The 23033-nt window shown below is 43.9% G+C and overlaps 1 protein-coding gene across 3 annotated transcripts; it reads right to left on the bottom strand.

The window, feature by feature from the left end:
- Positions 1 to 1832: 1832 nt before the first annotated feature.
- Positions 1833 to 21202, bottom strand: LOC116939875 (beta-hexosaminidase subunit beta-like). 3 transcript variants are annotated; one of them, XM_032948846.2, is made up of 14 exons: positions 20903 to 21201; positions 16880 to 17087; positions 16154 to 16219; positions 15700 to 15746; positions 14817 to 14927; positions 14216 to 14317; positions 13602 to 13734; positions 13107 to 13287; positions 12047 to 12133; positions 11745 to 11817; positions 11044 to 11218; positions 7649 to 7739; positions 6712 to 6816; positions 1833 to 3985 (listed from the first exon to the last, which is right to left on the bottom strand). In XM_032948846.2, the coding sequence occupies exons 1-14, from the start codon at positions 21161 to 21163 to the stop codon at positions 3937 to 3939; spliced, it is 1689 nt and encodes a 562-aa protein (XP_032804737.1). In that variant the 5' UTR covers positions 21164 to 21201; the 3' UTR covers positions 1833 to 3936. The 3 variants fall into 3 exon arrangements, 2 of the variants coding, with proteins under 2 accessions (XP_032804737.1, XP_032804728.1); XM_032948837.2 differs by lacking the exon at positions 11044 to 11218 and adding an exon at positions 9256 to 9436; XR_004402480.2 differs by lacking the exon at positions 1833 to 3985 and adding an exon at positions 9256 to 9436 and having other exon boundaries at positions 6769 to 6816; positions 20903 to 21202.
- Between the last annotated feature and the right edge of the window lie 1831 nt (positions 21203 to 23033).

Raw genomic sequence — 23033 nt, 5'->3', positions numbered from 1 at the left:
TCTTTGGTTCTTTCGGTAGTCACGTAGGTATAAAAAAATCACGTTTCGGGCACAACAGAAGCATTCGTCATCAACATCATTTGTACTAACATACTCGCCAGACGCAGTCTAATACAGTGAGGGGAAAAAAGTATTTGATCCCCTGCTGATTTTGTACGTTTGCCCACTGACAAAGAAATGATCAGTCTATAATTTTAATGGTAGGTTTATTTGAACAGTGAGAGACAGAATAACAACAAAATCCAGAAAAACGCATGTCAAAAATGTTATAAATTGATTTGCATTTTAATGAGGGAAATAAGTATTTGACCCCTCTGCAAAACATGACTTCGTACTTGGTGGCAAATCCTTTGTTGGCAATCACAGAGGTCAGACGTTTCTTGTAGTTGGCCACCAGGTTTGCACACATATCAGGAGGGATTTTGTCCCACTCCTCTTTGCAGATCTTCTCCAAGTCATTAATGTTTCGAGGCTGACGTTTGGCAACTCGAACCTTCAGCTCCCTCCACAGATTTTCTATGGGATTAAGGTCTGGAGACTGGCTAGGCCACTCCAGGACCTTAATGTGCTTCTTCTTGAGCCACTCCTTTGTTGCCTTGGCCGTGTGTTTTGGGTCATTGTCATGCTGGAATACCCATCCACGACCCATTTTCAATGCCCTGGCTGAGGGAAGGAGGTTCTCACCCAAGATTTGACGGTACATGGCCCCGTCCATCGTCCCTTTGATGCGGTTGTCCTGTCCCCTTAGCAGAAAAACACCCCCAAAGCACGTTTCCACCTCCATGTTCGACAGTGGGTATGGTGTTCTTGGGGTAATAGGCAGCATTCCTCCTCCAAACATGGCGAGTTGAGTTGATGCCAAGGAGCTCCAATTTGGTCTCATCTGACCACAACACTTTCACCCAGTTGTCCTCTGAATCATTCAGATGTTCATTGGCAAACTTCAGACGGGCATGCATGTGCTTTGAGCAGGGGGACCTTGCAGGCACTGCAGGATTTAAGTCCTTCACGGCGTAGTGTGTTACCAATTGTTTTCTTGGTGACTATGGTCCCAGCTGCCTTGAGATCATTGACAAGATCCTCCCAAATAGTTCTGGGCTGATTCCTCACCGTTCTCATGATCATTGCAACTCCACGAGGTGAGATCTTGCATGGAGCCCCAGGCCGAGGGAGATTGACAGTTCTTTTGTGAATAATTGCACCAACTGTTGTCATCTTCTCACCAAGCTGCTTAGCAATGGTCTTGTAGCCCATTCTAGCCATGTGTAGGTCTACAATCTTGTCCCTGACATCCTTGGAGAGCTCTTTGGTCTTGGCCATGGTGGAGAGTTTGGAATCTGATTGATTGCTTCTGTGGACAGGTGTCTTTTATACAGGTAACAAGCTGAGATTAGGAGCACTCCCTTTAAGAGTGTGCTCCTAATCTCAGCTCGTTACCTGTATAAAAGACACCTGGGAGCCAGAAATCTCTGATTGAGGGGTCAAATACTTATTTCCTTCATTAAAATGCAAATCAATTCATAACACTTTTGACATGCGTTTTTCTGGATTTTTTTGTTATTCTGTCTCTCACTGTTCAAATAAACCTATCATTAAAATTATAGACTGATCATTTCTTCGTCAGTGGGCAAACATACAAAATCAGCAGGGGATCAAATACTTTTTCCCCTCACTGTATAATGCTCCAGATAATCTCAACTACACAAATAATTAGTTAAAATTAAGATCAGTTTTATTAATAATTTTTCAAATCGCATCAAATGTGGGTTGCAATTTACATAAAATATTTTAAAATCATGCATTCCACTCAATAAAAAACACCATCAGTTCAGTTGGGTGCATGTCAATTTTATTTTTGTACAAATTCAATGAGGAAAATGAAATGACAAAAAATATGATGCTAAAAAGCTGTCATCTCAGAGGCTTCCCAACCACTGCAAATCAAAGTTCACATTCTCACCTCTGAATATAAAATCGTCATTACCCGAAAGTCAGGACAAGGGAACCCCCGAAAAGAAATTCAGCTACACACATGAATACGTATCATGCATAACATTGCTGGTTTATTTCGATGTCAATGGTTTTTAATTTCCGATGGACGAGGTGCCAACTCGGTTTTAAGTGCCGGTGCTGTCTGCTTATGATATGACCGACTGATTGGTAAACAGCACAATCAGGTGCTGCCAATTGCATCCACAGAAAAACAGCACTTTGTATTCAAGCCCCAGGATCGGTCGATTTTTATCACGCGTCTTGGTGCACGTTACTGCACAAGCACGTCTGCCAACGATTGGTCCCCTCTCCTTGTGAACAACATTGTTGCGTGACGGACAATTAGTTTGACTTCTCTTGCGGAAAGGATTTTTATTTAAAGCGAACCCTAAATACTTGACGCCATTATCTCGTTGCAGACAGATGACTTAACAGGCCATGGATGGGAAGGAGATTATGGATCCTACGTTGTGTACGTAGTGCGCACCCACCGCCCCCCCCCCCCTTTAACAGTGCAGACATGTCCCAGTGCACGAATTCTCAGTTGGAGGGTATACGAGCAACTGTATCATTGTTCTTCCCTTGCACATCTCAGAATCAGCACTCCAACTTGTGATTATTTCTACAAAAGGCACATCCCATCTATTAAGGCTTGGGCTCATAAAATATCCGTACATATGTTGACAGTCTGCATGTGTATATACTGTAAACAGTAAATACATCTTTCCTAATAAAATACAATAAAAAATGGAGTTGGCAAACCGTATTTGCTCTCCAGAGTGCAAATTAATAAACAGGTAAAAACACTCAAGGGAAAAAAAGCATCACAGAATCATCAAGCCAGAAGAAAAGAAAAATCCACCCACTTCACTTATAAGCAGCCACAACAAATCATTCCCTGGAAAAAAGAGCTTGAATGTCAACAGTCCATTTTTTTAATTACAACCACAAAGCAGTGGCTTCATGCGGGTAAATGCCTCGAGGTTCAACACGCTTCTGGCGTGGCTGGGAGAACACACCACTAGCTCGTTTATTATCGCAGTGCATTTGTCATTACGATCGCAGTGACAAGTGCGCGTGTTAGTTTTTATTAATTTCTAGTATGCAATAGTGTGTGGGTTCCCACAGGCATGTTGCACGAATGCTCATCTCAAGCAGGTTAACAGACTTCCCTCGTGCTAGGATCGAGTCATTCGGGTTTGTTGGTTTTGAATAGCTGGTCACATGCCAAGGAGCCTGCATTGTTAGAGCTGCAAATCACACGATGCAATGCAGTATCCTCAATGGTTACAACACTACGGTTTAAGACGTGCATATCCAAGGGCACCACTACATATGCATACGTGAATCAGAAAACAACAAAATCAACTGTATTTCGACAACTTAAGTGGTCAGAAATTAATAAATTACTGTTCAGCATGTGGCAAGCTGGCAGCATTTAAATATTGCTCTGAAAACTACAAACCTCAGGTTAGAGCAACAGGAATTATTTGTACTATGCAACAGCTCCAAGAGACCAAGTTTCAAGAAATCTATTAAAGAGATGTATTAATCTCTCAGGAGTGTTCCTTAATAACTGGTCTATATAACCATAGACCATGCTTTATGACCAAATTGCTGTATGAAAAACAGTACAAACAGATCGTTTGTAAAGCATAATCTGATTTCATGTTACTTGTATATGCACACTCTTGCATTTAACAAATCCTGCAGAGGGTATAGGCGGACACAAGCACATTAAATGAAAACAAAAAGAGCCATTCAATGACAAACACCAATCACTGGCTGAGAAATTCCAATTCACAATAACCGTTGTGACCGTGTGGCTCTCAAGGGCGGCACGGTGATTACCGAATGGTGGTACATAGGGACATGCTTTGCCGTGCAGATTCAGGAGTGATTGAGCTTCCCTGGGCTGGTATCCCTCGTTCGTCCGGTGCACGGTTAAATGTCGCAAAAGCCCACAAACAGGGGCTGGGCTGCTATTCCACGCCTGCACGCATCACACACACACACACACGTACACATACAGCTCTGATGGCAATCCAATGCTGGCCGTGGGTCTCTCCACGCCACGTGGGTTGTAGGGGGTTCTTTAGACCACACTTCATCATGCTGTTCAGTGTGGATTGATAGTAGGCCAGTTTAGGAGTGGGAGCATAGACGCAGAGTACAAAACATTATTTGCTGCACCATCCTCTGCTGCATACAACGTAGCAGTTGCAAAAGTTAATACCTATTTTGCACTTGATAAGTCACTCTTTCAAGTACAATACAGGCTTAAATCTGCTTATCTTCAGAGGTTAGACACATTCTGGGTTACGGTCATTAGGCACAGAACCTACCATCACAGGATCGCACACTACGGTATAATCCCAGAAATCCATGGTTGATTCCTGATATTCACCAATGCCAGTGGCAAGTAATTCCATGTACACATCCAGGACATGCTCAAGAGTGTCAAGACCTTTTCAAGAGGGTCTTTGCATTTAAATGTTTGGCCAATTTAGAGTTTGTTTTGCATGTTGGAGGAAACAAGAATATAAGGAGAAACCCCATGCATCAGAAGGGCTGGTACTCAAAGATACAAAGTTAGAGTTCATGAACACATTTGCTGTCCCGCCATGACCAGCCCAGCAGGTTTGAGTTTTGCACAAACGTACAGTTAAACAACCCTTGCCTGTGCAGTGCTGGATTACTGGAGTGCGACCACGCTAAGCCAAGCAGCATCTCAACATGGCATGGTCCTAGTGTTCATCAAGTCTAAAAAGAGCATGTGATGTAGCGCATGGTGACGTCAGCACTGGAAAAAAATTGTGACCTCACCACCCTTGTGAGTCGCTGACCTCGAGAGCTTTAACTGTGTAGCTGCTCGCTAAACAGGACTTTTCAACTAAATTGGGAGAGATTTAGCTTTGTTTGAAACAAAAACATGTGGTTATGTATTTCTGAAGCTCAAAATAAATTGGGTAAAAAAGTATCTTCTTCGAAATATTTACAAACTCCCAGGTTGATACATTCTGCATGTTTAGATCTTATGTGCAAATGTTTCAACTTTAGGGGGGGGAGGTGGGTTCTAATTGATGCACTCAAGCTGTAGTGTTGACTACCAGTGGAGTGTTAGGATTTATGGTAAATGACTATTCACGTTTGCATTGGCAGTATTGCCCAGTTTTTATTAACCTTAATTTAGTTAGGCATGGGAATTGTTTTTCACTATATCCTGGCTCATTTGTTAGTCTCATGATGACTCGCCATAACACCTAAGTGCCTGTGACGACTGCTTCCCTGGGCAGCAATCGGTGTATAGTGGGTAGCACTGTACATAATATAGATTAAGATTGAATACCCAAGCAAGAGAAAGCGTACGACAGGGTGCCTAGGGCTCATCTGGCAGTGTATGAGAAGAGGTATTCCTGAGGTATATGTCCGGCTGATACAGGATATGTATGAAGGAGGGAAAATGCACGTGGCCAAGCAGCTGTGGGGGTGTTGGAGTCAAAGCGGGAGTGAAGCAACGTTCCGCGGTGAGTCCCTTCATGTTCACCCTGGTGCTGGACACACTAACGAGAGATATTCAGAGGGAAACCCCTTGTTCATGCCGTTTACAGACGATATTGTGCTATGTGGTTGAAAGCAGAGGGGTAAGTGGAATATGGTTTGAAGATCCGGGTGCAAAAGATTGAAGGGAATGGGTTGCGGATCAGTCGGACAAAGACGGAGTATACATGGTGGCAAATGTCAGTGGAAATAATGCAGGAGGATTGCTAATTCAAAGTGACCAGTTAATGAAGACAAACGAGTTTAAGTGCCTGGGTGGAATGATGTGTGCTGATGGATCACTGGAAGGAGCGATGAGAACAAGAAGAAGGGCTGGATGACTGAAATGGCGAGAGACGACTAGTGTGGTGTGCGATAAGAGGGTCCCCCCCCCCCAGTTAGGCTGAAGCGAAAAGTTGGTGAAGCTGGTGCTGTTGTATGGGGCCGAGTGCTGGGTCACAAAATAAAGAGGGAGAACCAAGCTATGGCAGTCACGGGGATGAGGATGTTGCAGTGGATGTTGGGTTTAACAAGAAAAGGGTCATAAATGTAGTGAGAGGAAGTGGTGCGAATGGACATGGTGGCCCGAGGAGCGGAAAGAGAGATAGTGCAGGGCAGGATAGCATGGAGGTTGGCAAGGACAGAGGACCCCACAAGTGGGACAAACGAATGGAAAAAGACCCAAGCCAGTATAAGAGTTAAATAAAAATTCAAAATAATGCTTGTGCAAACTCAATTAGTCTCAGGTGAATGTGATTAAAAAAAAACCTTTTTTAGGTTTCCACATAAAGAGACACAGATCTCTTGCATAGCCTTTTATAGGCCGTTGGCACTATTGGAGAGCATCTATAAAAGCCGGCGCTTTCAGTAAGTCTGTAATGCTCTTTTTCAACGGTGACCCAGGCAAAACAGACGAGCATGCTCAGCGCACAAGGGGATGATGTGGCTCGCACCATGCCCTTCCACCATTATCTCCCCAGTGCTCATGCTTTACACACCGCATCATAGGCAAGGCCCAGGCCAAGTTACATATATCACTACTCACCGATGCCGGTGGTGTCTGGGAATCAAACTTGGGTCGCTGGGTTTGTAGCGCAGTGCATTAACCACTACACTAACGCCCCCCCCCCCCCCCCCCCACACAAACACAAACCGCACAACACACGCACGCATACGTACTGGACCATGCGGCAGCGGTGCTTTGCAAGTCTGCTGTAGGCGTCGTTCACATCAGTCACGCTCTTGTCGCTCCACAGGCGTTCGGCCACTGCGCTTGCACGGGGCCTGGGGAATCAATGCACGCACCACAAGTAAACACAAAGTCAGACGCCACATGTAGCCTACATAGGCTCTTTGGGAAAGTAAACACTCGCAGTATTAAACATGCCACTCACTATGTACATACAAGCCAAGTGCAAATATATTAACCGCACACCCCTTGCATAGTAAAACACCAAGCACATTGGACACACGTGTGGCACGCATACACAAATGTATTAAACACACACAAGTTGTGTGTACACAGGTGATACATGCACAATCCACATGCTCATTCCACCATTCGCAAAATCTGCAGGGAATGATTTTCACCCAATGCAAACAGTCCAATGTACACCGACATGCTACGCAATGGACATTCGAGTCAAATGTGCATCCCTATATATTGTGATATCTAACAGGTATTAAATTTTAAGTTTGATATACGCTTCCAAAACATCAATGAAGCAGAGGAAAGCCCAGTGTTTACATATACAAATAAACATTTCTGTGAAGACACTAATATTCTTTAGGCGTGTAATGATTCACCACCCCAGAGCATGAGTGAATTCTCACAATTCGGGGTTATAGTTAACAAATCTAGTCATTTATACTGTTCCACTTTTCTTCACTTTCGTTTGTAGAGTTACGTTCACTCCATTTGCCTAAATGTAACATTGGCACATCATGTGCATAATCTTAATGTACATCATCTTCATGAATTGCAAATAATAATAATCATTACGCATAACACAAATGCGTGTACTGAAAGCGAAAAACAATATTTTGCATGGCGAATCGACGCACCTACGATTAGCATACAAATGAGTGCAAGGGGACCGCACGAGTTTGTGCTCACCAGAGTCTGGGGGTCAGATTGGTGCCATCCACATACTCGCCCCACAGGCACGCCTCGCCTCCAACCACCAGCTCCTTCTGCTTATCGGTTCCTGCGTTGGGATGGGTGCGTGGCAGTGCGGAGGTAAATGTATGTAGACCTTCTTTCATGCCACCGTACGTAGTCAACCGTTCTAATCGGAGGTGCGGGGGAGTGAAAACAAACTAAACACAAAAAGCAGTTCTAAATAAAGGAGTTTTCAATTTAGATTTAAATGTGCATAGCTCCCCGTGGCTTCCTTATATCGGAAGAGCGTTCCAGATGGCCGCAGAAGCGCATCTGAAAGCCCTTCTAAACTCAACATACAGGCAAATATAATCCATTTACAACACCTACCCGCAACATGTAATACTCGGAAAGTTGTCTCCCCTCATTAATTACAATTCAAATGGGATTTTAATAACTTTGAGATACACTTTAAGGAGTGTCAAATTACACTTGTTTTCTGTTGGACCTTTGAGGTGTCCATACCCATTAATTTATGCAAATGCAGTGGGGTGATTTTCCTACGACAGAGAAGCGTCCTTATAACGTTCCTGCTTTGAGCATTTTGATGTGTATATAGTCGGAAATGTTTATAGTAACTAAAATTCTTCATGACCACAATTAGTAAAGGTTTGCCAATTGAATATGTCCTACACTTAACAATCAAGTAGGTTGGTCTCCTGTAAAATGTTCTCAACATTCACTATATCTGTAAAGTGGCTTCCCTGGCATTAACACAATAACATGAGGTTTGCCTTTAACATTTAAATAATTGTAAAAATGTCTTTAATTTACTATTAAGTTCTACACATGTGATTTTTGGATGCGTGTGCATGCATTAAGTTATGGGAGGCACTAACACACACATGAGCGCAAGTGTAGAGGCATGCATGCAATCACCAGGGCTGTTAACAGACCTCCAACAGTCCTTGGCCCCAACAGATCTAGTGGCTGCCCCTGCTGATAGTCTATGCCTACAGTAGAAAGTTCAACATCCAGAGCTACAGCCTTCCTATATTAAAATACGTGCCTCAGCACAGATCTCCTTGCCAAGCCTCACCTCTGTTATTTTACTGTCCACGAAAGATGTCATGCAAGGAAAACGCGATGTGGAGGAGGCAAATTGCAGAAAGCATTAATGGCAGCAAGCGAGGAAAGGTGTGATTAAAGGTGAGATGTAAATTAGGGTCTTTTGATGACAGGTTCTCATGCACAGAGGGCATCAAGAAAAGCCCAAGGGTCCAAGAAAAGGATACGCAAGCACGTTGCCCGAGGTCTATTAGAGCTTAATAGCCAAAGCAAGAGCACAAGCCGCCTGGAGATCATGCAGTCCTTGGGCCCAGATTTGCCAACACTATCGGAGGTGGTACAAGTTATATGAAAAACTCTATCAAAGCGTAAAAGATCATGGGTTGTCATAATCATTAAAATCGTCACATGTTGAATTTGAGTGGCTTGATAAAGTTTTTATCCCACTAACGTTCTGCCAGCTTGGATAATGATAGTTTAAACTCTGGATCGCAGCTCAAATTTCGGTCGGCGGACGTCGCCCACCGATGCCGGGAGAATCTAAGGGGACGCACCGTGGAAGTCGAGTGGCTCGACGGCGTAATATTTGGTCCAGTCCTGCCCATAAGCGATTGAGTTGATATACCACGGCGCTGACAGCAACGTGGAGAAGCCTGCCGCTGTCACGTCCGCCATCTCTTGCTTGTAGTGTTCCGCCATGAACTTCCACACGTGCACCACTGTGTCCGGCTTCAACTGCAAGTGTAGCACAGTGTAGAGCGGAAGGATGGGCGCGTGGGGAAAACGGGATGGACTGGAGTTCTTCGGGCATGGACTTGAGTTACAAGGAGGGATGAACCAAAGATCTTGGAGAGTGGCATTGAATAGTTGATTGAAATGTGAAGTTTATACAGAGAAGGGTTAGAAGAGTATTTACATAAAAGCAAGTGTAAATGTTGGGATTGAAATGCTCAGAGAGAGAAGATGGAGGTTAACAAACCTCAGTCCTGAAGCTGATTTTAGAGTATTTATAAATTATAAAGACCGTAATCGGAGAAAAGTATCCTTTAGCTGGACCTCAAAGTATGCCCACTACTTAATCTTAGCTGCATGTTACTGTGTAACAGTAAACAATGTCTGTAGAAACCAGATCTCCTCCTATTTCCCTGCCTGCCTGAACTGCAGCCTGCGAACATGCAACTGGGTTGCTTCCCATTTGTGCCACACCTGCTGGGTTGAGAGCCAGTGATTTCATTGACTGCACGCATGACCTCTACACTCGCACAACCTCACGCCAAGTGTCCTCTTTCATGAACAATAAGGCCAACAACGTGCAAGAAGTTAAGGAAGACATCTTTCGTCCATAAAAATAATTAAGAGCTTGCCTAATGGGGAACATGGACATCAAGTTATCTGCATAGTGAATAACACATTACTGATTGAATCTTGACTTAAAGCTATCGTGACTGCAGGAATTACTATTCTTTGGATCTCTCGGTAAAGTCACGTAGATAGGTTCAAAGAAGTTAACAAAAAAAAACTACGTTTCGATCGCAACACAAGCGGTCCGTCATCAGGAAAAGGGGGGTGGGTACTTTTCCCTTTTCCCGATGACGACCGCTTGTGTTGCGATCGAAACGTCGTAATTGTTATTTTCTTTGAACCTATCTACGTGACTTTACAAAAAGACCCAAAGAAAACATTACTGATTGGTTCCTGTGAATTGTCATAAGAGATCCATCCATGTGGAAACAGTGGTATTTTGGCACAAGTGATGCAATTTAAAACTAAACGTTTTAGTCTGGAGCTGCCAGGTTTGTCAATCGTAAGTTGAAGTTGGCCGATAGCATCGCCACTTAGAACTGCACGGAACCATACGATACAGCAGCCTCGACTGTTTCAGGTGCCTTGTATTGGTTTCCAAATTGTTGGTCAACTATTAAAACTAACCCTACAAATTAAGAAAACAATTGTTGACATTTGTAGTCATTAAATCGGTTTACGGAAAAAAATACATTTATGCTGCATTATATACCTAAGCTTTTACTTGCTGCTCCAATGTAAAAACTACAGCAAATAATATATATTATTAAATTCGTATTAAAATGTAAGACAAACCACATGCCGTTTTAAGTTTAACATACTTCACGATTGTGCTTTTTTTGCTCTCTTAAAATTCACTGGAACTGTGATAAATAATGCAGACATTTTCAATTTTATCCTGAAATGTTGGTTTGTTTGTTTGCTTTTTCTGAATTGAGACAACCAAATTGAATCGCAGACCCTACACCACTATTAATTCCGCTCTATACGTGGGGGGTGGGTGGGGGGGGGCAAGCGGTCCAAGGGCCGACGCAACCGACCGACAAACTTAAGCGGCTCCACGGAGTAGTAGTTGCGCCAGTCCTGGCCGTAGCTGATGATGTCCAGGTACCAAGGCGCAGACAAGATGACGGGGTAGCCCGCGTCCGTCACGGTCCACAGCTCGCCTGTGTAGTTATCGTTCTTCCACACCCCCACCACCGTGTCGGGCTTTAGCTGGAAAACGACGGAGCCCGTGGGCGACGCATCAGCACGTCTCCCCCCCCCCCCCTCCTCTGTCGCTCGTGCCTTTTGCTGCCCCCGCCCCACTCAAGCGAATTACTGAAAGCCTGCGGGACTGCCAATATTTCACTTTTATTCTCCTCCATTTGTGTATTGGGGGACTAATACCTCACAGTGCTGCTTAATAACGTGAAATACTTACTAAAAATCTAATTATTTGTCGTTTTGAGAAAGGTCCTGTTGAGATGTTAAGAAATATTCCATTTCGAGTTTATGCCTTGTGAAGAAAAGAGTACCAAGAAAAACCTGCATATGAGATAATTAACTGTGCATATGGTGCCTGCCCACAGACCTATTTTCTGTACTGTTCACTCACTGTCCCTTAACTGAGATAGTACCTCTTATGAATGTGAATAAAAAGGTGGTAAGTTGGAAAGGAAAGTGTTTTCCAAATGCAGTAGAAGAAAACAAAAAGGAACCGTTACCAGCAGTAGACAAAGCTACAGCCCCATGTGCATACCTTGACACCATTGTCGAACACCTCCTGCCACACCATGTAGCCCTTTTTGTATGAGGCCACGATGTCCAGAATTCTATCAGGGGATAAAATATATAGAAATAAAACAAGGATTCCAAATCACAAGTACATTATTCACATCGTGCAAATGTTGCCAACTACATGAACTGCACAAGTGGACACAATCTAAATCCAAAAGTGCATTATGTAAGATGATTATTTTTACAAGAAACCAACCCATTTATTAGTGTTGAATGATGACTGAATGAATTTGAGATGTTTAGGCTGCCAGACTCTTTGCTTACTGTTGAATGTAGTAGGACTCCAACTTCTTGTAATCCTTTCCAAAAGACATCTTCTCCATGAAAGATGTGATATCTGGGTTTGATTGCCTGTGAGCAAGATAACTGCAGCATTAACTACAGAATCAACCACATGGAAAACTATATTTTCAAGGGATGAGAGGGCACATGCATCAACCAACATCCAACAACCACTTGCCAGCCTGTTAGTTTACACTTAAGCAACCAGTTAATTGCTGAAACTGTCATAGCGGAAAATACCAAATAATAAATTACCCCCCCAATTTTTTTTTATATATATACTAAAACTAGCAGTCCGCATGTCCTTTGGACGTAACCATCCATCCGTCCATCCCTCCAGCCAGCAAACTTTTTCCGAACATAGCGGGCCGCACATCCTATGGCAATGACAGTCTCTCCCCTCCCATCAGCCAAACATTTAGCGAATATAGCAAGATAGTACGGATAACCCATCCCGCGCATTTGGACGGGATACAGAGCTAAGGGGGTGGGGGGGGCATGAAATTGGCACGACGCACGAACCCGGCTCAGCGCTGTGGGGGTGCAGGCAACTAAATTACCAGAGGTACGCGGTGACATCGCCACCGCGCACGAGAACTTGCCGTCTGCCAGGAATCCAGCCAGGCAGCTAGGCAGCCAGCCAGCAATATTGTTTCCAATATAGTATGATAGGATTACATTTGCCCAAGTAATTAATCGTTAAGATCTCCCTTGAAAAAGACATGACAGCTCAATGTGATCTCACTTGGTAAGAACATCCATTACTAAACTATTTTTTTGTTTCATCAGGTAAAGCCCACCAAGCTCTCTTTTTCAGAAGCAACCTGGCCATAAATGATAGCTCAACGAAGTGGCGTATCATATGGAAATTTAAAGCATGTCAAATACTCTAAATGCATGTTGATTATAATGATATTAACTAATGAGAATATGAAGTTATAACAACCAGAGAAAAGCCGAGTTAGACCGACCGAAACCAAGCTGCACCTAGAAACATTGTACTCGGGGTCTTCCCCTCACTACTCAAACAAAAGGCTCTCACCAGCAGCTGAAGCTGACCTCATCACCTCCAAGGTGGATATAATGGTCCGGGAAAGCATTCGAGATCTCGTTGAAGAGCTTTTTCATGAAGTCATAGGTAGAGTTGGTCACAGGATGTACGGGACCAAATAAGCCGGAAGGCTCCTTGCCATTGTAGCAGGGAGTCAGGAGGTTTGGCTCACCTGGGGAAAAAAATTACGTAATTGTGAATTCAAACTAAGTAAAATGACCAAAAAATGTAAGTGCTATAGAAATAGCCCATTCTAAAAAGCCAACACATGAAAGAAACACTCCAAAACCAACCACCCCTCCCCTCTCCACATTCTTCAATTCAAGTTCAGATGAGCTCAAACTTAAAAATCCCATTTATGCACTTTATACACTAACAACTGTAATTGGTTACATCTGTTTAATGTCACCATTCATGATAATGGACCTAGTGAATATAATAGTAACACACACACGTGCACACACACTTGCACACACACTTGCATACCTTTCCCCCAGGACTGAGTGTGGCCGGGGGTGTCAAACTCCGGAATGACGCGAATTCCTCGTTCGCGAGCATACCAAATCACAGCTCCTACATCCGTCTCGGTGTAGATAGCCCTAGATGGGTTGTATGCCCCCTGAAAGAGTCACAATGGCATAGAGTTTTAGGTTGAGAAAGGGGGGCTGACCATTTAAAATAAACTCAAGCAGAAAATATAGCTAAATCGGAGGTGGCTAGGTCACTCAGGGATAGCATCTGTGCCAGATAAATAAACCAATTTTATTCAGATTCTAGGTGCTAGTTAAGAAATGCCCATGATTAAATCCAGCTCACGTTTGTATTAACATGGTTATATCAAGTCATTAATGGCTGAGTAAAAAACCCTATCAAACATTTGTTGTTAAACTCAATGTAACTTTTGTCAGCTATAATAGATAATTCAGCAGTTAACCAGATCGTAAAACAACTCAATGTGCTTGACTCAAGACTTCTATCTAGAACAGATCACTGAAGGCTGCCAGGCAAAAAGCATGTTAAGGAAGCACTGATATACTGATATAGCACAATCGCGATGTAGTTGATAAGAAGCACAATAAAGCTCTTATCCATCTCATCACCTTTTCGCTGAGCTCGGGGAACGTCTGGCTTTGGTACGGGAATGACTGATCATCCACAATGTGCCAATGGAAGACGTTCAACTTGTTGTAGGCCATGGCATCCTGTGACGAAAAAGGAAATTAAATGGGCATGTAACGATTTGTCAGTTAAAAACCATGCTCACCCACCAAAACATGCATGTAATAATTTAATAGTATTATTTACAATAGGTTTAATTTACATCAAAATGTGATCTCCTTAGGAAACGTAAAAGAAAGCAATGAGACAAAAAAACTACTCAATAAGACTTGTGACCCCACAATCGTAACGATTCAATGAACATAACATGCTGGGATGGGCAGTAACTAAACTGTCATCAAAGAGAAACGTGGATAAACAAAAAATTGATAACAGAGGCCACGTGGCAACAGCATGCAAAAGGTTGTGTGAAGGGGTGCAACCTAGAGACACAGCACCACAGACGCAGGCAGAAAGTTTTTCACGCACCTCCAATTAACACGGTTTGCTATGTACGGTGCGCGGAATAAGTTCAACATACATACAGAAAGTTGTCACTCCACAGTCACATCTATCGCCACACACACACACAACATGACTCACCAATGTCTCGAGGATGACGATTAGAGGCAGGTAGTGGCGCGAGGTGTCCAGCAGCAGCCCGCGATGCCGGAACCGAGGGAAATCCACCACCTCAGTCTTGTTCATTAAAATCTTATTGTGAAAAAAAAATACATGTCATTACATATTAGTACACATCATTAAACTGTCATGAATTGACAATGACACGATCAAGCACAACCTCTCAGAAGCTGGAATTTCCTACAACTCTTTCGATCTAAAAACAACCAAGTTCCATCTTCTTGGTTCTTTCGATAAAGTCACGTAGAATGGAAATAAAATAAAATTCTCACGTTTCGGCCACAACACAAGTAGCCTTCTTCAGGTGAAGGAACAGAACTGAACCGTTCCTTCACCTGAAGAAGGCTACTTGTGTTGTGGCCGGAACGTCGTGAGAATTTTATTTTATTGTTTTATTTTTATTATTTTATTTCCATTCTACGTGGCTTTACCGAAAGAACCAAGAAGATGAATCCCTGCAGTGACGAAAGCTTTAAATCGAAAAACTAAGTTCCACTTGCAATGTAAAAAAATGGTTTGTCGCTTCGTTACAATAAAGACTGTGGGAGGAAAGCTACAGTGTGCCTTTGTTTTCTCTTTTCATGTTACAGGCACACGACTACAAAACACACTGTTGAAAAAGCTAACTGGTGGGTCATGACAAAAGCATAAACCGTTGCCTTGTTTGTGGAATCACAAGTCATATGTTATTTGGCTTAACACAACAATTTGCTTAACCACAAGTAATGTCACATGTTGGTATGAAATGTTAATTTGGCTGAAATGTACATTTTGAAAGTAGAGTACAAGGTGTTTTGCTCCATGAGCAATTATTTTTCTCCAATTATGTAAATGTAGCCCTCACCCCATCATTGTCATCCCGGTAAGCCAGTTGGCTGAACGTCTCCAGACCTGTAGTGAATTATAAAAACCACAACCATAACCTTCAGCAAAGAGCAAACAACAGAGCAGTGAGTTATGCGACGGATATAAAAAATAATTATTTACTGCCCTTTATCAAACCATCTGATAGATGAAGACCTTCCCATGCCATGTCGATCATGCCAGTTTGTAACTATACTTCACCAAGCCGGTCTTGGCACACACAAATCCGCTTATATTTTGAACGGTGGAAAACAACCGGAGTCATTCAAACTTAGAAAATGTACGTGGTTTCTTTGCAAATGGCAAAAAGGAATAATTTTTCATGGCAGATTGCATTGTTTTCCTTTACAAATAGGATTCATACATCAGAATGTCCACAGTATATCACGTTTGCTCTGTGCTGTGAATGTACACAAACTCAGAAGCGGCCTCACCTCGGAGGGCCCCCCACACAGAGGGGGCCTGCAACAGAGACTCGCCCGCTTGCACGCTCAGCTCATCTGTCAGGACAGAGAGACACCTGTGAGATGGAAGAACTGCAACACAACTGACACATTCCAGGTAGGGCATTCCAAAGTAAACCAAACTATTTTATTCATCAAGTAAAGCCCACCGAGCTATTTTCTCTTTTTCAGAAGCAACCTGGCCACAAATAATAGTTCAACGAAGTTTATTATCACGTGGAAATGTATAGAAGCCAAATCTAAAAGAACGTTTGTAAATGTGGAGGGATAACCCGGAGGGACCTGGAGAAAAACCCATGCAACCACGGGAAGAACATGCAAACTCCAAACATACAGGCATCAGGGTCGGGGTGGAACCCACAAGCTCCTGCATACCAGGTGAGGGAGATAACATCTCGCGCCACCGTGGCACCCCAAAGCCATATAAGCACACATATCCGATGTCTTTTAGAATTTAGTTTAATGGTCTGCATGTTCTCAATGGTGCGACTGTAAAATGTCATTTACTTAAAGGCGCGTGCAGAAAATCACCAACCCGCGACGAGCGGGTAGAGAATAGTTGAACCAGTGTATGTATTCTAATATAGTTAATCCGAAAAATAAAGATAATCCACCCACACATTCTGAAGGGTTAGCTGCATTATAAAGAACCGGTTCTTATTTTCACCACAACCAGCAAGAAGAAGGCTGCCTTACAGGACTCGTTTGAGTTGAGGCCAGGGAAGTCGTTGCAGTCGTTGTGGCTGCTCTGCACGAGAACGCTCAGTAAGGAGACCTCGCCGACGGCGCGTGTCTTCGTGGTGGGCTTGCGGTGAAGCTTGCTTGAGGCCCCCGGATAAGGCGATCCGCTGAAAATTATATTGTAGTAGCGACGGAAGGCATCGTCGAGGACCTGGCATCCAACCTGTGTGGCATAGCGCAATGCACTGTTAAAACGAATTCTTTTGTTTCCAATGATACGCGATTGCAGTTAAAAGTACCGATCAAGCGGACTATGTTTTCAGAAACAGCTGGGGGGTATTTACAACTTCTTACAGATGGGTATATAAAAGAGCACCTTGCACAGTGACAGTCATCCTCAATGAAGTCTGAGCGTGTCTTAACTTCAGATCCGCTTCGGCGGCCGTCCGGAATGCTCTTCCTTCCGATATTAGGAAGCAAATGGAGCCATGCACTTTTAAATTTAGATTGAAAACTCATTTCTTTAAAACTGCTTTTTGTGTTTAGTTTGTTGTCATTCCCCCACACCTCCGATTAGCACGGTTGCCTACGTACGGTGCGAACGAAGTTCAACCTACATACACATACGTACAGTATTAGGGTGGAAATGTTTAAGTTGTTTAATAAAAGGGACTCGGAGTTTCATGTACTGTATACATTTCTGAAAAATGAATGAAGCTTAATTTATTTTCAGCTTTCACAAAGTAATTTCTCATTTCCACAATAGATTTCCCGAAATGTAATTTAGCTTCGTTGTAAAACACACGATATGCAACTTAACACTCCTATTCAACAGACGCTTCACTGTTGTTTTGAAGGCGCATGAAACCACTTCTGCAAACTTATTGTACAGTACTATGATTTTGCCTACGGGGCTTTCCCCCAACCAACAAGGAACAAAAATACACGAGTGGGGTGGTCGGAGCAGCGGTTATGATCTCTGAACTTGGGAACCCAATCTCGCTTTACAGGCACTAGAACATCAGTGGACAGTTGTAGTGACTAGGTTCTGGCACACACTTAACAATCATCATGCACCAACCAGCGTGGTGAAGTATGCTCATACAAACCCCATGCCTGATACTCAATGTGACAGTCATAGATGTCCACTGGACAAATGTGAAAGAGCTTCATAGCTCATCGGATTCCTCCAGTACAAATATGCAGATTCTGACTTTTAACACCCGAAACCATCTTCATTTTTCCACCATCAGAAAACGAAAAATGGAACAATATTCAGATAACCGAATTTTTGGTATATCCATGTTATCATAGTAATTATAATGTACAGAGCTCTTGGTCAATCCTATTGTCCATGTCATGCGGGCAGTAGAGGTTATATGACCACACTTGGCCACGTTGGTTAGTGCAGATTGAAGGTGGGGGTGTACAATATATAAAGTACACTACAATGGATCCCACAGCCTAAAACACCTGTTATCCATATAGCCGCCCAAAACAAATACTAGCCAGGGTCAAAAATTATGCTTTGCTTGCGAGATCTGAGATTATCCGGCACATTCGAGAGGGATATCAAAGACCATCCCCGTTTCTGATCCTTTGAAAATGTAAAGGGGAAGTGTAAAGGGGATGCAGCCTAACAAGTGTGTACCGTAAAGTCGTTCAGCGCAGCGAGTTATCAAGCCTCCCAGCCTTTCGTGCTGGACATCGGAGAGTAAATGGGCGTATAAAAGTGCCGTGGTAGTGAATTATGACTTAATGTGTAGTGTACTGTAAAATAAAGTGCTAAACTGCAGTGGAATGTTATACCGGCTGCTTACAAAATGTTAACAGTTATATGGGACTATCGTTTTTTATGGAAAAAGAACGAATAATACACTGGAACATGATAACAAATGTATGTTAATAGGTTCAAAAAGTCAGTCTCCACTTGTTCGCTATCATTGTCAACCCATGCCTGGAATCTTCTCTAGGTGGTCTCCAGAATCCAGAGGCACATTACTTGTGGCATTGTTGCAAATTCTCATTAGTGTTAACATTTTTGTTTGCATCACCCTGTATCATGTCTATTTAATGCAGAAGCTATATTATGAATACTGTACACGCCTATCACTGGACCTGCACGCTGGAAGCCGGTTGGTTACAAGACGCTGCTAAATCAGTGGCGTATGGTTCAACACAGTGTTGTTCACGTGCAATTTAATGCTATAGCATATAGCGTACCGTGTACAATATGTAGACTGTACAGCCATGCCATTAATGACCCCCCACCCCCTTAATTCAGACCTGCGCACTGTTAAACGATATTTACCGTGATTCGTGGCGACTGGTGTAACTTGTGCGACGTGTGATGTGCAACGTGGTCACGGTTATAGATGGGGAGAAATCAGCGATGTTGATGTAGGGCGAGGAGGCTATGAATGTTCCTGCCATGAACACCGAACTCTGCGCTCTTTACGCCGGCTCGCAAATGACGCGAAGCGAGTGTCGGGGTCGGCCGGGGTGGTGGTTTGGCAACCAAAATAACGAGATCAGTTTTTTTTTTAATGCCATAACAGGTCCCTGCAGGGTGGGCTGGTAGGAACATTGGAATTTTTCACTTCGTTAAAGTATTGAAAGGGGACGGACGGACACATTAATCTATTGCAGGGTGGTACACTCAGTTTACAACTTCGTTCCTACCAGTAAAAATATATATAATACCACCTCTACCCATCAATATTTCAAGAGCCTCGCAATGCATGCGAATACGCAGGCGGTCCTTAATAAATAAGTCACTCAAAGAGCCACACGCGGCTCTGGAGCCGCGAGTTGCAGCCCTCTACATGGCGCAACGTGTTAAGTTCCGTGATAAGTCTTTCTTTATCATCATCTACTTACTACTTATACGATGTTACGTAACGCCATCAATGCAATAGACTGTTGTTACAGTGTAGCAAAAAAAAATGTTTTTTTCCCCCCTGGCTAGCAAGTGTTATGTCCTAATTGCTTATGCCTTAAAAGTACAGAAAATTGCTATTATTCCCCACAAACTTTGTTGTTGTGACCAGGACAGTGATATTTTTTAAATGTACCTCTTTTTTCAAAGAGAAAACGTGGTGCGAATTTGTGTCATTCCTTCACATAAAGTCGTGGTCACGAAAGAAAAGTTTGCGGGGTAATAATAGCCATTGTCTATACTTTTGAGGCATAAGCGATTTTAAAAAAATAACACTTTTACTTACTACCCACGGACACAAAAAAATCGTGTCGATTTGCTTGTGTTGCAATAGAAACGCCGCTCTTTCAATTTTTTTTAATTTATTTTTCTTTCTACGCGACTTTACCGAAAGAACCAAAAAAGCAATTCCTGTAGTCACGAAAGCTCCAAATCGTGTTAACTACGTAGCGTTTTAAATTTTGATTTAAAGCTTTCGTGACTGCAGGGATTCATATTCTTGGTGCTTTCGGTAAAGTCACCACTACGTAGAAGGGAAGCAATAATAAAAAAAAATATAAAACAATAAAATTCTCACGACGTTTCGACTGCAACACAAGCAAGCAATCATCATCAGGTGTGAAAACCACAGCAAGAAATTTCGATTTAAAGCTTTCGTGACTGCAAGGATTCATCTTCTTTGGTTCTTTCGGTAAAGTCACGTAGAATGAGAAAATAAAATAATAAAATTCTCACGACGTTTCGGCCACAACGCAAGCGGCTTTGCGTTGTGGCCGAAACGTCGTGAGAATTTTATCGTGTTATTTTATTCTCATTCTACGCGACTTTACCGAAAGAACCAAAGAAGACACAGCAAGAAAATTTTAAGAAAAAAAAAACCCCGCCACTTTTTTCAAATGTTCTTGCTGTGATTTTCACACCCTGATGACGATTGCTTCTTGCGTTGCAGTCGAAACGTCGTGAGAATTTTATTGTTTCATATTTGCATTGTTTCCCTTCTACGTGGTGACTTTACCGAAAGAACTAAGAACACGTAGTGTATGTTTGTTATCATCATCATCATCAATCTCCCCCACCCCTCGCCCCGTAGCGGACAGGACCTGCGCGCTCGAGGCCGGGTCGTGCTCCAGGCGGAAGCGCTCGTGGCTCAGCTGCAACGCAATCGCCGACGAGCGCAGAACCTGCGGCCGCGGCCACACGGAGCCGAAGGGCGAATCCCCCCGCGGGGGCTTCTCCAGCCAATCTTCGGCGACCATCGTCTCGCCGGCGGCCGCATGGACGAGCAGCAGGAGGAGCAGGGGCAGCAGCAGCAGGGGCAGCGGCGTGGTCCGCACAGCGGCAGCGGCGGTGCAGGCGGCCATGGCTTCCTGTTGAGAGCAAGCGGAGGGTTCGCCGCGCCCTCCCCCCCTTTTATACCTCAAGCTAGCGAGGGTGTCACGTGGCGCGTCACGTGCACTTGTAAACTAAAGACAAAGATTTCCACCCACCCACCCCACTGTGTTATAGCCTTCACAGACTGTTGGGGCAAGTGCTGTTTTAGCTGGGACAAGTGCTGTTTGAGTTTGGGCGGGTGCTGTTTTAGGTGGGACAAGTGATATTTTAGCTGGGACAAGTTGCTGTTAGCTGGAGGAAGTGCTGTTTAAGTTGGGGCAAGTGCTGTTTTAGTTGGGACAAGTGCTGTTTTAGCTGGAGCAAGTGCCGTCTTAGCTGGGGCAAGTGCTGTTTTATTTGGGGCAAGTGCTGTTTTAGCTGGAGCAAGTGCCGTCTTAGCTGGGGCAAGTGCTGTTTTAGTTGGGGCAAGTGCTGTTTTATTTGGAGCAAGTAATGTTTTAGTTGGGACAAGTGCTGTTTTAGTTGGGGCAAGTGCTGTTTTAGTTGGGACAAGTGCTGTTTTAGTTGGGGCAAGTGCTGTTTTAGTTAGGGCAAGTGCTGTTTTAGTTGGGACAAGTGCTGTCTTAGCTGGGGAAAGTGCGGTTTTAGTTGGGACAAGCGCTGTTTTAGTTGGGGCAAGTGCGGTTTTAGTTGGGACAAGTGCTGTTTTAGCTGGGGCAAGTGCTGTTTTAGTTGGGACAAGTGCCGTCTTAGTTGGGGCAAGTGCGGTTTTAGTTGGGACAAGTGCGGTTTTAGTTGGGACAAGTGCCGTTTTAGTTGGGACAAGTGCGGTTTTAGTTGGGACAAGTGCTGTCTTAGCTGGGACAAGTGCTGTTTGAGTTTGGGCGGGTGCTGTTTTAGGTGGGACAAGTGATATTTTAGCTGGGACAAGTTGCTGTTAGCTGGAGGAAGTGCTGTTTAAGTTGGGGCAAGTGCTGTTTTAGTTGGGGCAAGTGCTGTTTTAGCTGGAGCAAGTGCCGTCTTAGCTGGGGCAAGTGCTGTTTTATTTGGGGCAAGTGCTGTTTTAGCTGGAGCAAGTGCCGTCTTAGCTGGGGCAAGTGCTGTTTTAGTTGGGGCAAGTGCTGTTTTATTTGGAGCAAGAAATGTTTTAGTTGGGACAAGTGCTGTCTTAGTTGGGGCAAGTGCGGTTTTAGTTGGGACAAGTGCTGTCTTAGTTGGGACAAGTGCTGTTTTAGTTGGGGCAAGTGCGGTTTTAGTTGGGGCAAATGCTGTTTTAGTTGGGACAAGTGCTGTTTTAGTTGGGGCAAGTGCTGTTTTAGTTAGGGCAAGTGCTGTTTTAGTTGGGGCAAGTGCGGTTTTAGTTGTGGCAAGTGCGGTTTTAGTTGGGGCAAGTGCGGTTTTAGTTGGGGCAAGTGCTGTCTTAGTTGGGGCAAGTGCTGTCTTAGCTGGGGCAAGTGCGGTTTTAGTTGGGGCAAGTGCCGTCTTAGTTGGGGAAAGTGCGGTTTTAGTTGGGGCAAGTGCTGTCTTAGTTGGGGCAAGTGCTGTCTTAGCTGGGGCAAGTGCGGTTTTAGTTGGGGCAAGTGCCGTCTTAGTTGGGGAAAGTGCGGTTTTAGTTGGGGCAAGTGCTGTCTTAGTTGGGGCAAGTGCTGTCTTAGCTGGGGCAAGTGCGGTTTTAGTTGGGGCAAGTGCCGTCTTAGTTGGGGAAAGTGCGGTTTTAGTTGGGGCAAGTGCGGTTTTCGAGGCTGGCTGTGGAGGGGGGGGGGGTTCGTAGTGCACAGAACGACTTAGTAGGCCCATGAGTGGCGATCTTTGCCACCGGCCATTGCAAGTGAATGCCGGTGGCGAAAGCTTCAGAGGTGCGTTGTCAGCTCATCTGGAACCTAACTCGTTCGTAAGTAG

The sequence above is a fragment of the Petromyzon marinus genome, chromosome 1 (assembly GCF_048934315.1).
Source record: "Petromyzon marinus isolate PM22_M1 ecotype Great Lakes invasive population chromosome 1, UKy_Petmar_22M1.pri1.0, whole genome shotgun sequence".
NCBI lineage: Eukaryota > Metazoa > Chordata > Hyperoartia > Petromyzontiformes > Petromyzontidae > Petromyzon > Petromyzon marinus.
The sequence above is the reverse complement of the archived record's forward strand: the minus strand, read 5'-3'. Positions and strand labels throughout refer to the sequence as shown.